Genomic DNA, 17,386 nt, shown 5'->3' with positions numbered 1-17,386 from the left:
CTGAGCCAGTAGCTGTTCTAGCAAAACAGAACAATGAGAAGAGAATCAGAAGCAATTGCTAGTAGGAAAAAATCCAAGATTAAAGAAGCCTGGACCTTGTTCTGATGATGCCCCTGAATCTGAGGTTGCAAAATCTCTTTGGGCCAACTCTGAATTACTAGTTTCAGATCCTCCTATTATAAAATTGACTGGAGAAGATGTGGCTGATGAGATTTTGGGGTGCTTGGAGGGATCTAACAAAGCAACCATGACTGAAAAGGATGGAATTCTCTCTTACGCAGCTGGTGACTTGTCTGGTGTTGATGAGTTTGTTTACTGCCTAAAATAGGTAAGCAGTCACTGCTGCCAGTCGTACCAGGTACTGACTGCGAGGAGACCATACGGCGGATCAATTGTAAGGAGCAGCACGTGATTTTGACAAAGTTATAGCAATAACACCATCACAGAGTGGCATCGGTGAGGTTTTCTGATTTGATGCATGAGATAGAAGAGGTTGTGACAGGTTCGGTTCACTTGAAGAGTTCTTGAGCATAGCTGATGAGGAGGCGGGATGGTTTGATCATGGACTTCCGCTGGCTGAAATATTTCCTCCGCCCCTAGCTGGTATGTCGTAGAGCAGCTTACTCTAAGGAAAACTTCTTGAATAGGCCAACGTTTATTGGAGATGATGAGTGATACTTTTTAGCGTTATAGGGTTACGAGGCAGAATCATAGAATGCACTTCATTATTAGTAAGTAGTTATTTACAACTCGTTTTCTGTAGAAAAAGTTTGCTAGTCATCAGTCAACTTGTCGCCCCTAGTAATGCCATGTGAAATATTCCAGTAAAACCAGGCTTGCAGACCACCATATATTGTATTGTACATGACCAAACCCTAACAAAACAAAGATGCGTATTACAATTTTATAAGAGCTGAGACAGGTTTGAAATTTTCAATGTGTGGATCACACTAGACTCAGAGAGTTAAAATTGTGTACCCAATAAAAAAAAAAAAATCCATCCTGCGGGAAGCTGGGAAGGCACTTCTTGATGAATCTTCAAGAAGAAAACACGTACAAATTATCAAGTTTAAACCGATCTCAAGAAAACTTGTGATTGAACTTTTGATTTATACAAGCAATGCAATCGGATAAGCACAAGAAAAAAGACTTGCTTATCTCCTCTAATCAGGGAAAATATTTTAAGCTTGTGAAGTAATTCACTCCGCAAGTATGATTTTAAGAGTGCCAAATGGAGAGCCCTACATTAGCGAATTACCCCAGATAATTCTTGAAAAATAAAAAAATATGTGTGATTTTCTAAGCTTCCGAACCCGAATGATTAAATGGGAGGGAACTTGCAATGACGCATCATGTGTGCCAAGTGCCAAAACATCCATTGCTAGAAAGGGATATCACCATCATGGCATTTTACAAAACCTTCCCTGGCTTTGACAATGATGAAGCATAAACTGGTTCATCATCATCTTTACTCAATAGTGCAAAACCCCAGGGCAAGCCTGCTTCATGCGAGATTTTTCAACTGCGGTTCAATTTACAACCCCATCCAACAGAACACTGAAGAATCCCCGCATAACAAAAAACAAAACTTCTTGAAACAAAAGCCAGCTACCGCCACTTTCGGCAATTGCCACAACTCCAGCTGCTGCTGCCTTCAGCAGGTGAAGACTCCACCCAAGGAGAACAATAGCGGTGTAACATTAAGCCACATATATCACAAGAAAGATCGGGAGATGGTACCGAGTCCAAACACATCTTACATGGCTTTGTGTTAGGAGCAGATTCCGGAGACACGTCACATGAAGTGCCCAGTGTATGTTGCTTCTGGAACTCATCCTCTGAAGCTGCATGAAACTGATTTTCATTGTTTCCCAAAACATTCCCAGTGGCATCAAACCCATCCAATTGGCTACCTTCATCAGTTGCCAGCAACTCCGTAAACGAGAAATATGTCTGTGGCTCAAACGCCATATCCTCATAGTTTACATCTTCATAATCAAACACCATCTCACCGTCAAGGCCATTGCCGGAAACATCCCATTCAGCACAAGACATCTCTTTGTTCGTGTTGTTTGTTTCAAGAAACATGGATGAATCAGTAGGGTAGGACACAGAAATATCTTCAGCATCTCCTTGACGCTTCCCTTGTCTTCTGACTGGAAGCTTCTGTGGCCCTTGTCCAGCAATGTTCCATTCAAAATCCACTCTAGAATTCTGCTCTGTAATTTGCTCAACTCTTGAAAGAGAGAAAAGAAGAGGATCATCATCCTGCACGTAAACATTCTCCACAGGAAACATTGGAGTAGTCGGCTCACAGTCTAAGGATTCAACATTAGTTCCAGAGTCAACTCCTATTCCTTGCTCCCATGCTCTCTTTTGCAAATTCAGAACCTCTGGCTTCTCATCTCCATAACCATCCCTGTAAGGACAATTTGGTGATTTTATCCTCCGACACTTGCAACACTTGAAGCCTATAACATCAGACAGTTTTGACTCTTCAAGTTCAACAGCTTCCGCATGAAACCAATCTGCAAAAGAACAAAAAAAACATGTTTCATATAACAGAAACGAACTACATTTTTCTACTTAAGAGGAATGGCACCTAAAATGAGCATAAGGCTTACTTGCACAAGTCTCGCAGTGGATATACATCAGATCACAGTTATATTCCTTTCTGCATAGATTACACTCTGGCATTAACCGTTTGCCATTTGGACTACCCCTTGATAGAATGTTTTTATACCTGAAATCAATGCCTGTATCCTCGTTGTTCTTCTTCCTCCATATGATGCCCCAATTGCGTGATCTACTTTCGGTTTTTGTTGCCTTCCTAGATGAGGAAATAGCTTGTTTCACTTCAGAGCCACTAACCTGGGTCCTACTTTTGGTTTTTGTAGCCTTACTAGAAGCAGAGGTAGCTTGTTTCACTTCAGAACAACTCTCCTGGGTTCTGACAGACATAAATGGTTGATTATGAACTTTAATCCTTGTGTTTTTCATGACTGTCACTGCATTATGATGTTCTTGCCATTGCAGGGGCAAGGGGCTGGTTAGAGATTCATTCCTCTTTTCATCATAAATAACAACTCTGGCACTGTAGCATCGCTTGCAAATGATTGAAAACTGAGCTTCCTCGTTTGTATAAATTCTTGAACTTACAGTACAGGCTTGATGACAGTAACCTAACCACAATATAACCCAAAAATGGAATCATTAGTGTGATATTCAAAACAATCACACTCTTTCAACTGCTTATATAAAGGAAAAACAAAAGAGCTAAAAGGCAGCTTGCAGCTTAAAGTCCCCGACAACACACAGCATGTTTGTCAGTTTATAAACTATCCAAGAAAAATTTCAAAAAAAAAAAAAAATGTTTTGTTTTGCCAGTTAAGAATATCAACTTAGTTATAATCATACCTTGGCAGGAACTGCACGTGACTGTATCCCTGAAAATCACACCATCAAAAAGAATAATAAGCAGTGAGCTTTTTCTCCCAGTATGACAATTGCAGTGAATTTAAAAACAAAAACAGAATTAAGTACAGAATATTACCTAATTAAAACATCATATTGACATGAAGCACAAGAGCAACTGTCCAACTTATCTCTCTTAGAGACAAGATATGAAAATATATCCCGGCGAGAATCTTTCAATTGTCTTCTTTGCAACACAGATAACTCATTTGAAGGCTTCTTGGCTGAAGGCGGAACGACTTTATCTAAGCTTTCTTCAAACTCTTTGATCAAATATAAAGGAACATGCATTTCAGAAAACCAGTACTTATCCTTTCCATTTTCACTTTGCTCGATTTCAATTGTATTCTTCATGATGCGGGAAGGAAGATGCTTTTGGTTCCCAAAAGCAATTCCATACCTAGTCTTCTTTTCTTCAATTTTCTTATCACAGATGACAGCATTTCTAAAAACAGATGACTCGGTCTCCGAACCTTTTCCATCCTGGAGGTTCTGCTCTGGACGAACAAGATCACTCCATCTAACATGAAAGTCTAGGTATCTGACCTGAAGAAAATTCCAATAGCATTTTCACAAGTTAGACAACCACAAACTATCACAGACAAGTTGCTGTTAGGCTTATAGACAGAACATACTAAACAAAAGAAGAAGCAAGAAACAGAATATCATATCAAACCTGAAGTGCAAGTTGTGATGCATTATTACTCCTTTCAACTGCAGCTCTCCAAACCAACTGTCTGCTTCTATTAGGAATCTCCAAATCATCAGTGTAATGGATCCCAGAAATCTTTCTCGAGCCACCTATGACAAAAAAAAAAATACAAATTTACTATTAACTCCGTTTAAAACAATTACTAAATGCAACTAGTGTACAGCTGGATATTTCAATAATATGAATATGCAAACAGGAAAACAAGTATGGTTGAATTATTTATTTATTTATTTATTAGTAAGGGGGAACAAATAATGATGAAAAGAATACCTTGCCTAGCTGCCCTTCTGACCATTGACTGAGGCAAGATTGCTTTATTAAAAACAAGTTTTAATAGCTTCCCTCCTCGCCACCAGACAAAACTTTTGTCATGGCAACCATCTGCTGCAGTATCAGTCACCCCAGAATGTTTCTTATGTCGTTTCCCATTCACTCTTCGTCTGTGAGCAGTTCCAATACTGATTGCAGAACTTTGGGTCACAGGAGATTCAACCAACCAATCATCCATTGCCTTGACCCAGTCCCCAGAAAGAGCAACAAGACGGGTGTTTTCCTCAAGCTGAAAATAAACACCAGGGGATCACATAAACCAAGGTAAGAGTCTGACATACATTATGATAAATAAAAATGGCATTTAACACACATAAAGGGGTACTCAAGAAATGAACAGCTGTCCCATGCTTTACTAGGCTGAAAACAGGGCCAGCTTAATGACCACACATCAATTGAAGACTCACTTCAAGCAATGGCTGTTTTATTGCGCTATAAGTTGAAGCATCTTCTACTTGTTTACGCCACAGTTTTCGGTGACTTGCACTCAGAAAGGGACCAGTTGTAAGACCACATAAAATCTCCCCCATGTATAGAATGTACGTTGATATGCTAGAAAGACTTCCCTCTCCATTCAAAATTGGGCGAAGTCCACTGATCACCTTCAAGGCACCTTTAGTAGCAGTCAAGGCAGCTGAGTTTAACATGCATCCCCTTCGATTGCTGGAGGGCTTGCAAGAATAACACCAACCGCACCTCTCTCTTGGCACTTCCACAAGCTTTCTTTCAGAACTTGGCCAGAAAAAACGAGAGGCTGCTGTTGAAAAAGCTTTTGCTTGCAATAAAATGTCAGTAACAACTTTCCTTCCATTGCCTGATTTATGAGTCTCTATGCGGCTTTCCTCAGATGAAAGAACAGTGAGATTAACAGCAGCGGAGGCTGCAAAATCTCCATGCATGTAGTGATTTATGTATGCATGTGGTTTGAAAAAAGTTCCCACATAAGAACAATCATTTGTTGAATTTCGAACCCTTTGAATGCCTTGATGATTCCCTTCCTTGTTTTGAGAAAACACAGGAGCTGGTAAACAAGTACCATTTCCATTCTCAATACGACTGCCAACACTGTTTGCTGATGTGCAAGTGGCAAGTTCTATTGCACTTGATCTGTAAACCAGGCTTTGCTGGGTTACATCAGATGGATCAGCTAACTGGTTAACTGATTCAGTAGATTCCATTTTAATCTGCTCATGCGGCTTCATTCTCATAAGATGGAAATATCCTGTTCTCGACACATCACCATCGCTCACAATGTACTGAGGACCAGCTTGAACTGCTGCATCTAGAGAGGTATCAAGACTTGGAACTGCTACAATATCTGTATTGCTTCCATTTACACTAACTGCATTCTCAGCCATAACATTGTCTACAACTTTACGGCTTTCCTCACGGGGAAGAGATAGAGCAGAAAGTTTTGCATCTTCCTCAACAGATGCAATATTGAAAGCTCTTCCTGTTGTTTCCAACAGTGAGAATGCACTTTGTGGCATGTTCCAGTGTTGTGCAATTGCCTTGCAAATCTCTAAGTATAATGATCTATGTTGCATGGATTCGGAAAGTGCTTGCAGGACCTTTTGGATGTCCATCTGATTGTAGTATCTGAAACACGGTTCTCCACTTGTAGACGCTTTCAGCCTGGGAAAAAAAAACAAGAGGAAAGATATGAACAGGAAATCAATAAACTTAAGAAGCATTTTAAAAGACAGACACTCACAGTAATAAAACAGAACCTAAGAACAATTGTGACCACTTAAATGACACTTGTTTTGCAAACAAAGTGAAGCTTCATGGTTCATTCCATATAATTGGAAAGAAAATAAACAGAGGCAGCTAATACATACACAAGTAAGTGATCACAAGTACCCAAGAAGACTTGCTCATACAAATCAATTCCAAATACTTCTGCTCCTCTAAGTGATGTTCCCATTGTAATAGTAGGTCCCAACTTGTTGATGGTGCACTCTGGACAATACCATGGGCCTTCAGGTATATACATTTTGACGACGCCTATACATCTTGAATGATATGATGAAGGGCACCCATCACAGCAAAGTAAGGTTCCATCCAAGCCACAAAGGCGGCATTCATCCCCATTCCCATCTACATCAGCATCAGATAAATTCCCATCCCTTTCAGCACCTTTAGAGCCCAGGTACATTGAATTACTGAAATACTTGCTGCCTTGGCTTTCAGCAATGATATTCATGGCCTCCCTATCCTTGCAAGCTGAAGTCTTGGAGTATCTGGGATGAACCCTTCTTGGTCCATGTCCATTATCAGGAAGATTGGTTGTAACAGTATCTGGATCTATACCAAATTCTGACTCTTCACGTACATCAACTTCAGCTCTTACCTCTGCAGAGTCCAAAACATCATCACATAGGATTTGCAGAATCATCAGCTTCCTACCCACTGGCAAGGAATAATACTCCCTTTTCCAAAGATTATCATAAAATCCTTTCCACTCAGATCCCTTCACATATCCCATTATTGTAAAATAATGGACCAAATAAACAGTCCAAGTAAGTGAATCAAGAAAGCGCCAATCCACGCTCCTGCATACCAGAAGTGAAACATAATTGTATACATTAATGTTGAATAGAAAACCAAAGACGACATCACATACAAAAACAATCATACACAGGAAGGGGAATTAAGAATACATGACAGAATTGCCTAAGAATACATGCAAGAACAATACCCCATCAAAACATCTCTTTTAATGACAGAGAGAAAGCAAACTCCCATTCCACTGGAAGAATACCAAATTTATTATCTAGTCATTTAGTTGTCCCCCTGAGTGATTAAAATCTTTCAGAGATTGTGGAATCTGGTAAATATTACAAAATTACCATAAAATCTCCAGTCATTTAAGAACTCTAATATGCAAGAATCAATATTTCTATATATACCTCAAGCATTTCGATGCAAGCTCAGAACCATCTGAAGAGAGTGCTTCAAGATGACGTCTCAATACCCGCATCAAAGCAACATGAATGGCATCCAACAACGTGTTCTGAGCAGGGCAATTTACCGCCCCCACTAAATCATCCAGTGTGAATGGGCTCAAGAAAAGACGGATATTAAATGACCTCAAAAACGTGTAAACTGAAAAGAGATGTGAGACATACTCGTCTGGCACACCTATACTCCCTGACGATGAAGGCAACTGAGGTGGTGGAATAACTGGAGTCTCCACTTCCATTCCCAACTCCACATCCCGCACACACTCACATGAATCACTCGAGGAGTCTGCATCATCCTCAACTTGAACCCCGCCATTCTCAACCATCAACGCAACACTCACCGATGGATCAACTTTAATCACCTCCGTTTTCAAATCCACCACATCCTTCTCCGCTTCCTTCTTCCTCTTCTCACTCTTTTGCAAAACAAATTCATCTAGCTTGACCCTCCTAAAAAACAATTCATCATCAAAATCATCATCCCCTAACAATATCTGACGCAACTCACCACTCTCTAAATCCTCACAGTCCCCATCCTCATAATCCACCCTATACAACCCAGTATCATAATTCACTATCTTCCCCAAAAAAATCCCACTATCAAACTCTTTCAACACATACCTACCCACTAATGGCTTCCATCTAAAATCCAAAGCTTGCTTTTTCAAAGCATTAGCTATTGATTTCATCTCTTCACTTTCTTCCTCGTTTGGCTTCCGCTTTCTCGGTCTACCTCTACCCCTTTTCTTCACCTCCATAGACTCCATTATAGAATCAAGGTCGGATCTAACCAAACCCTAAATCCACTTCAAAATCCCTGAAAATTCAAAGTAAAAATCACTGGATCGCAGATTTGAAAGAAAAGAAACACCTTCAATATAATACTCGACTCTGTCTCCTCGTGGATCTAAATTTCATCCAGATCCCTGCAAGCAAAAAAAATATCAGAAATCAATAATTAGAAGATAAATTTGATGCTCGTGTGTGTGTCTTTGCATCTGCGGAAAGAGTGAGGTTACCTTTTTAGGTTTTGGTGGTCACCATTGAAGGCGATTATGAGGAATTTTCGAGAGAGAGAGAGAGAGAGAGAGAGGGGTGCCCTAATAAGAGAGAAGGACGGCATCTCTCTGCTACGAAATAGTGACTAATAAAAAAGACCCATATCGGGTTACGTGTGTGACTCAGATCTGAGTTTAACTCGTCTGAGTTGCTTTGCACTCGGGTTTTTCTTTTATATTGTTTACGTGTTGACGTGGATTTGTTTTCCTTTTTGTAAATTAGAGAATTTGAGGGAAAGGGATTGGTATGGTGAAGGTAGCCTTCTGGAAAAAGTGTACACCCTCACTCTTGTTTTTCTGGCACGTTTTTATAATTTGACTTTTCTTTGTAATGATACCATGGGAATTTCTACTAATTGACTAAAGGATAACATGGAAGAAAACGAATGTGAAATGGTGATATATAATTAATTTAGTTTAAATTATTGGATGAATGATATTCAATGATGTGTAAATTTAACAAAAAAAAAAATAATAGTAATAATAATTAGTGATTTAGTATTTATGTTTATAAGATAGATAATCATGTAAAGCTTGAGAACTTCAATAATTTTTATATATTTTTTAAATATTATTGTTGAATTTATATGAATAAAATAATTAATTTTATTATTTTATCATTAACCATCATAAAATATTTATTAAAACCATGACTTCTTATCCTTTATAATAAAATAAATGATAAATAAATAATCATATCAAGTATTTAATCTTAACTTTAAAAGATTTTTTTAGCAATTCATGTAATAAGGTATTTTCATATCGGTTTTCGTATATCATGACTCTCAAGCACCCGAGCGGGCCCATTAGTTGAATCATACCATGACTCACAACAAAAGTCAAAACAATCACACGAGAACTTTGTACGCGCACCTGTAGACAATACTGTCCTGCCAGTTAAAATGCTCAAGCCACTATTGCTCCATTTATGTGAACTGTAAATTTAAAACAAGCGAGAATTTTAGAACCCACTCGTTAAGACGAGTTGACGCGGAGTTTGTCCGATTCAGTTACTTAAAAGATCAAATTAAGGTACAAGCACTTGTGTTTTTATTCACTTGCCTCGAAAGGCTCAAACGAGACATAAAAATTGCGTGGGTTGGCGGGAACATCTTCCACGTAATGACACTACCGCCACGATTTTTAAATATGATTGGAAAAAAATGGTGTTACCGAGGATGCCATCCAAACGATCTTTAAAAAAAAAATGAATTTAAAAAAAAATATTTTTATATTGTTTTGATATTTTAATATTAAAAATTAAAAAAAAATATTTTAATATATTTTTAAATGAAAAAAACAACAATCATTCTATTATTTAAGATATATATGCTACTCAATCATCTAGTAGGTGATGTAATATTAAAAACTTGGAACTAAAGAGTTTGTTTCTTCTGTGATTTTATGTTCGAGCTCTATGGTTATTAATATGATTGCCATTGAAAACTTAAATGATTTTTAACTTTAGGATCCGTGAAATTAGTTGAAGTACGTATAAACTAACCCGAATATCTATTTTAATAATAATAATAAAAAAAGATGTATATGATACCAATATGAGATTAATCTAATCCAATTTTTAGATGATAAATCATATAAGATTATTCGGTAAATTGATTTATCAGCTCTGGTTATAATTGGAAAAAAATAAAAAAAAAGTTATTTTAATAAGAAAACAAATTCAATCGATATAAAACTTAAATCAGGTAAGAACAAGTCCTGGATCAGTAAATTAATTAATAGATCATTTAACCTTTACAGGTTTTATAACTTTGAGTATCATAGCTAATGATGAAAATCGTTAACATGGTCAGAATTTTTATTTGACATTATACTAATCACTTGCTATACAGACAGTACATGTGATTATGTTAGTGTAGTGTTAAAGTTACTGGAGATATTATTCAAGCAATGAAATTTAAATTAACTTGCCTAATACATAATTTTTATGGTAACCGGTAAGGATTACTGAGTCATCCTTTCTGATTTAAGTTGAGCCCCTTTTAATTGAATTCCAGGCAAGTCAGATGCATCTGAACCACGGTTTTTGTATTTTTAATTGGAATGAAATATTTTGATCTTGGAACGTTTTGAAATTAATATATATATATATATATATATATAATTCAACAGACATAATTTAAATTTAAAATAAATTAATTATAAATTATGCAATACAAATACAATGTCAAACAAATATAATTTTAAGATTTAAAATTATTTATATATAGTCAAGATTAAATAAAACTTTAACTCAAAGTAATTCAACTTGAACAAAATACCAATTTGATTTAATGGCTTTTCAAGCCCGGAACAAAAAATATAAAATGAAACCAGAACATTTCAGCTGAAATTTATCCAAAAAATCTGGAACGGAATGAAATGAAAATTGTTCATTTTGTTTTATTTTTTGAATTAATATGAAATATTTCGACCATTCTGAAAAAAAAAATAATTCAAGTTAAATATAAAATATATATAAAAAAACTATCAGCCTCGTCAATTAATCCATCAAATGTTTTTAATTTTTTTATATGATAATATTGTTTGAACCTGTTTATTAAAAACAATTTGGAATTAATCCTCTTATCTTGTGACCCCGAGTGTCGAGTATTATCCCAGATTAATCCTGAATGTGCGTTCCATGATCAGTTTAATTACTCTTTATATTTCTATCCTCGAGTTGTTTTTATGGACACTCGTGGTTATATTAGTTGATGATCTAAGCTGCTAATGTAGATCAAACATGCATTATTCATCGATGTGGTACGTATGGAAATGGTTCAAATGGATATATGCTGCAATTGTTTGGCAACTAGTGAGTGTTCAATCGTTTTCCTTGCACCATGTTTTTTCGTCTCGTTTTCCAGACAAGACGTGCTTGCATGCATGCATGCGGAGGGAAGTGGTCTTGAGCTTCGTGTATTATGAGATTTTTTACTTACATGGACAGACATTTTACTCGGCAAACACCGCATCAAACATGATAAAGAAATGTTGTTTATCAATCCTGTGTAATAGCTCAATATTCTGAATTTATTTTTTAAAAATTATTAATTCAAGTTTTATAAATCTTAAAGCTATTAAAAATTTATATAATTATTAATTTTAGAATTCATAAAATTAATCAAGATAAATACAAACTGATCTAGACATTCATATTAATCTAAAACAAATTATGCTAGATAGTTTTATTGCGAATAAAATTAGCTTCCCAGGTCTCCCTTGGCCCCTCCGAGGTTACACCTTTGCAAATATTATATTTTATTCTATATATCTATTTCACGACAATAGCACTTGTTTTTCATGTTATCGCCAAGGATGAATTTAGAATTTCAAGAATAAGAAAAATAATAGTAAGACGTGTTTGTAATCAAAACAAACTAATGGTGGGTGAATAACAATGAATAATTTTACCTCGACGCGACATGCATGTTCCCAACAAAGTAGATCTTGGATTCGAGGATTGATTTTAAGAACTTTAAAGCTTCTTTACTCTTAAATAATTATCTTAATTTAAAATTTTAAGTTGTTATATAAAGTTTAAATATATGACTTATTTTATTCCTTCACATGTATTCCATCACATTAAAGTTCTTTGAATTTATAACTTACACGATATATTACTACTCGATGCTTGATTTTATCAAATATAATATGAGTGGTGTGATTCAAGTGTCTAACCTTTTGGTCAATAAAATTATAATATTATATCATCTTTAAAAATTCAGATTGGCTAATAAAATTATAATATATGATTTATAATATTTTATAATATCAATAACATTTATATCAAATATAGTGTGAGTAGTGTTTTTATTTGGTTTTTTAAGGCCATTGATATATTTATTACGACCCTATAGTGTTTTTCAGGTGTTTTAGGTTAAGAATTGGTTTAACAACATGTTCTTAGGTTAAAAGAATTGAAGCATGATTTTTCAGCCACCATTATTGTTGAAATTTGAACAGCATCAAGCAAGATGCTCTCTAAAAATTTTTTCTCAAAAAACATTGGGGTGACATGCCCCAAATGCAACCAGAAAAGGGCTCGGTCACGCGGGTCTTTGAAAAATGGGTCGGACAAGCCAGGTTCAGCGACACATAGTTTTTTTTATTTTTTTATTTTTATTTTTTAACTTTAAATAAATTTTTACTTTGTTTGTATTTAAAATAATACCCCTTTTCTCTTTTAATTTGTCCATGAAGTCTCTTTTAAAATAATGATTATTTCCCGGTAATGCATTTAATTTTAAAAAAAGTTTTTCTTTTTCATGTGTTTTCTTTATAATTTTCTGTACACGAGAACTTTGTTTTGGAAAGGAGAAAAATTTTATTTGCAGATAATATTTATAACATGTACAGACTCGCATAATATTTTTACCACACGATCATTGTTATCATGGCGTGATCTTATTTATGGAGTGTTGATTTCTTTCCTCCTCTGGGTAACCATTTCTCAATCAATGATTATTAAGATTGAACAACTCTTTATTGTTATTATTAGACCCATATGATGAGTTAACCTAATAACTCATTGATTCAAGATCTAACTCAACTAAAGTTTCAAATTAAAATAAATAAGGGTTTATTCATAATTCACTGACTTGGTAAGCCAATTCAAGATCGATCAAAATTTAATTTAATTATTTTAAAATATCAAAATAACATTATTATTTTATTTTATTTTAAAGTATTACTTTAAATTACCTCAGTTAAATATAAACTATCCACTCCACGTTTGACCCAATCCTTGCCAAGTTTAATAGCTGTCTCACCACGAGTGGGGGGCCATTGCAGCATAGCCAGAACCGAAACAATCGCACAGAAATGCATATGCGTGCCCGCAGAGAGTATAATCTCGCCTCCGAGTTACCCTGGGCCAGCGCCTCCGTCACAAGTTCAAACAATCGTTACATCATTTTATAAATATTTTCTCGTAAATTACAAATATGGGAGCATTAAAGTCCGCCAGACAACGAGTTGACTCGGAGTTTAGCCCGTTTCCGGTTACGTGCGCGCTAATCGAGTTAAAAAGTTGGTGTAGACACGTTTTTGTTTCTTTTCACCATTTTAAAGGGCTAAAACGGGACATAAAATTGGGCGAATTGGCGGGAACAACTTCCACTTAATGGAATTACCCGCCAAGATTTTCAAATATAATTGGAAAATAAGTGGATGTGCGTGTAATTGGAAAGGGTTCGTAGCTAACAGTGGCCATTGTTGACAGGATCCACCTAAAGAGTCCTGGTTTGACACGTCGTAGGTATTTTTGAAGAATAACAGCAACTTTTAAAGCAAATGGAATTTAAATCATCCCATCAACTATGAATTTTTGTTTGCAGTTACCATGCATTCAAGTCCCTCGTTAGATAGTGATCTATCAGTCTTTGGATTCATCCGAGTGATAAGTGTGTTTACGGTTTACCAAGATATTATATTTATATTTTATAAGTTCGATCAAATGCCGAGTTTAAAAACACTCATTTTTTTTAAATCTAATTAAGTATCGAGTCTAGATATATATGGTCATCTGATGAACTATAAAAGGAATTAATATAACTTTCACTAGCAAAATTTAACAATTCTCTGCTACAAATATGCATATAAAGGTTTTTTTTTTTAAAGGGAACAATTCTTTTTTTATATTATACTTACTTAATTGTAAAATATTTTCTAAATTCAAAAGAAAAGATTTTGTACGAGTATAAATATGATTCATTAACTATTTTGCTAGTAAAAGGTGGTTAAGATTGCCAGAATTAATACATAAATAATCTTATCTTAACTATTTTATCTTAGGTCCTGGCTTTACCTTCAAACCAGCGGAATAGAATCAAATTATCATACAATAAAAAGAATCATGCCAATTGAGGATAAGAAATGCATGATATGAGAATTACCATTTTTTTTAAGCATGAAATAAGTTTAAGAGATTTCGTGGACCTTTCCCAGTTGATTATTTAAAAGATTGATTAATAGTTCACAAACTTTTACCGAACAAGTTTTTTGTAAATAACTTTCCAATATTCAAAGCTAGCATGGACATAAAAAATAAATTAATTTTTTTCAAGTTGAGTTCCTCCTGCCTTGATAATTCACGTAATGGGCACAACTAAAATAAAATTACGAAAGTCGGATATACCGATTGGATGAAAGATTTATAAGGTGGGTTTGAAAATGCATTATATATTATTTTTTAAAATATTTTTTATTTAAAAATATATATATTTTTTTTAAATTTATTCTTGATATCAATACTTCAAAAGGATACAAAAACACTGAAAAAATAATATAAAACAAAAAATGATTCATGAAAAACAGGTCAAACCATAATTTCAAGTGGACACTTGATGTTTATTCAGTATTGTGATAATTTTTATAATCGTGGTTTTAAAAAGTTGGTTTAAAAAAAACTATAAACTATAGCTATTTTTATAACCAGTATTTAAAGAGAAAGTTTTCAATGGGACTTATATAAAAATCATGATCTGTATTGAGTAATAAAATAATTTTAAATTTATGTTTTAAATAAAATGCTGTTTCAATCTCATCTCACCATACCACCAAACAACCATTAATAGAGAGTAAATGCTAAGTATAAAGGTTGAATCAGGCCACTGTGACTTTAGACTCTAACTAAATTTGTTGCACACGCTCTATCACGGACCAAACATTTTTTTTTTTTTTTTGACATGTAAGAAAATGATAAGGTAAAAATACCCCAATACTCGAGACATTGGAAATATTAACAATATATATATATATATATATATATATATATATGTAACATCAATAAATAAATTGATAAGAAATAACAAAAATAAAAAAATAACAAGACCTTAATTGATCTGGTTCACCAAACAACCTAATATTGAAAGATGAGACTATATAAAAAAAAAACAATTAAAAAAACCCTATTAAACCAAGTGGGCTTATAAACCCATGACTATAAACATAAAATTAAGATAATTCCATAAAAAAAACAAAATAAAAGGTTTGAAGGATGAAGTTGAAATAAATCAAATTTAAAAAAAAAAATTGAAACCCGTATTAACTTTTGAAACCGACAATCTTGATTATGAACTCGAGGCTAAACTCATAAAAGGTAAACTATAAAAAATTACAAAGCAATACTAAAAAAATATATTATAAAAAATAAGAAAACATCAATTTTTTCAAAAAAAATGAGAAAACCAAGCAAATTGGGACGAACCTGCTAGATATAATCTATCCTCTAAAACTCGCAACCCATAAAGTTCTAGACTTGGGTTCAATAAAAAAGCTTAACTCCTGACAATTTAATTTCCAGGGGTGAAACTTGTGGAAAAATATTTAAAAAAAGTTATAAAAGCAAAAAAACAAAATAGCAAAAAAAAAAAAAGAATAAAGAATGAAGATGAAGTTTGATAGAAAAAAACTTAAAGATGATGAATTTTTTTTTAATGATCCAAGACAAAAAAAATAGCAAACAAGAGAATAAATTCCGAATTTGAAAGAATAAAAACCATAAAGAGCGAGATTGAAAAAACATTTACAATGTGATAAATTGTTTATAGTTTAAATAGTAGTAGAGGGTGAAATAATATATATATATATTGTAATGTTATGGATAATTCAAAATTAAAAAATAATAATAAAAATGATGGGACCTAACATAAATGAGAAATAAACTTGCAAGGGTTGGTTTAATTTTTTAAGAAACAAGTGAAAAATCTAAGGTTGAGAAAGGGAAAAGAAAAGGAAAAAGGAAATAGAAATAGTCATCAACACTTTGCTAGAGGAGTGTCAAAGGCATAGATTTAAGACCCGGTCCGGTAGTTGGCCCGGTCCAAGGCCCTGGCTCCGGGTCTTTGACCGGGTCAAAATTTATTTTTTTAAAAAAAAAAAAACGTGTCGTTTTAGCAAAAAAATAAAAGTCATCGGGTTTGCGGTCCGGGTTTTGACCGGGTCCCGGGTTGACCCACCGGGTCAACCGGGTCTGGTCGGACCAATTCTCAAGCAGGTTCTGGCCTCCACTCGGACCGGTCCCATGCCCGGGTCCCGGGTTGACCAGCCGGACCGGTCCGAGTTTTAAAACTATGGTTAAACGCACATGTTACCTCATCGTGTTAGGGGAGCAGAGACCATTTAAACATGGTGTCTGAAGGTTGGACAACCCCACACACGTTGTTTGGACATCATGAGGGCTGTCCACGCACACTGACGCATGTTAGGCACATGCTAAAAAGTTTATTTAACAATGTTTAATATATATCAATTATAATAATGCCCCAAACAATATAAAAAATTATAATAAAACCATAGTAAAGTCACTAAAAAGTCTCTGTAAGAAAGTTATGTTGATTTAATCTCTAAAACTGTCAAAGTAATTGCATCTGCCATTAAGTAAAAGTAACTGTATTTTTTTTAATTAAAGGTTAAAATAGCAACTATACAGTCTCTACCATGCAATAAAAAGGAAATGACCAATTTAATTTTATATAATTTATTTAAGACAATCATGTCACACTGAAAAAACCACTCTACCCTTAATGCCTAGTTTAATAATTTTTTTGTTTTATGATAATTTAATAATTATATTGTTATAATGAATAGTGTTATGAATCATAATAGTGTAACTTTAAGGATAATTAATTTTTCTTCGATGATATGGCTGAAACCCTGATATTATTATTCCAAGGAGCATTGAAGAGTTTGAGAGAAAGCTTGTGAAATAATGAACTGATGATACTTTAAAGCATGGATCATTCAACCATAGCAATTAAAGTTTTGAAATATTTTGTAGTTTGGCTCAATCTATTATTTGAGTTGAATTGATAAAACTAGTTACAGGGTATAATTTGATG

General features: G+C 34.4%; 1 protein-coding gene across 4 annotated transcripts; it reads right to left on the bottom strand.

Annotated features, from left to right (window-relative positions):
- Positions 1–982: 982 nt before the first annotated feature.
- Positions 983–8,641, bottom strand: LOC118060061 (DDT domain-containing protein PTM). Of its 4 annotated transcripts, XM_035073177.2 has the most exons (10): positions 8,502–8,640; positions 7,429–8,408; positions 6,358–7,071; positions 4,924–6,151; positions 4,457–4,745; positions 4,151–4,275; positions 3,554–4,020; positions 3,418–3,446; positions 2,625–3,182; positions 983–2,528 (listed from the first exon to the last, which is right to left on the bottom strand). In XM_035073177.2, the coding sequence occupies exons 2-10, from the start codon at positions 8,247–8,249 to the stop codon at positions 1,609–1,611; spliced, it is 5,151 nt and encodes a 1,716-aa protein (XP_034929068.1). In that variant the 5' UTR covers positions 8,250–8,408; positions 8,502–8,640; the 3' UTR covers positions 983–1,608. The 4 variants fall into 4 exon arrangements, with proteins under 4 accessions (XP_034929068.1, XP_034929094.1, XP_034929085.1 ...); XM_035073203.2 differs by lacking the exons at positions 7,429–8,408; positions 8,502–8,640 and having other exon boundaries at positions 6,380–6,505; XM_035073194.2 differs by lacking the exons at positions 983–2,528; positions 2,625–3,182; positions 3,418–3,446 and having other exon boundaries at positions 3,550–4,020; positions 8,502–8,641.
- Positions 8,642–17,386: the final 8,745 nt, after the last annotated feature.

The sequence above is a fragment of the Populus alba genome, chromosome 4 (assembly GCF_005239225.2).
Source record: "Populus alba chromosome 4, ASM523922v2, whole genome shotgun sequence".
NCBI classification, from domain to species: domain Eukaryota; kingdom Viridiplantae; phylum Streptophyta; class Magnoliopsida; order Malpighiales; family Salicaceae; genus Populus; species Populus alba.
The sequence above is the reverse complement of the archived record's forward strand: the minus strand, read 5'-3'. Positions and strand labels throughout refer to the sequence as shown.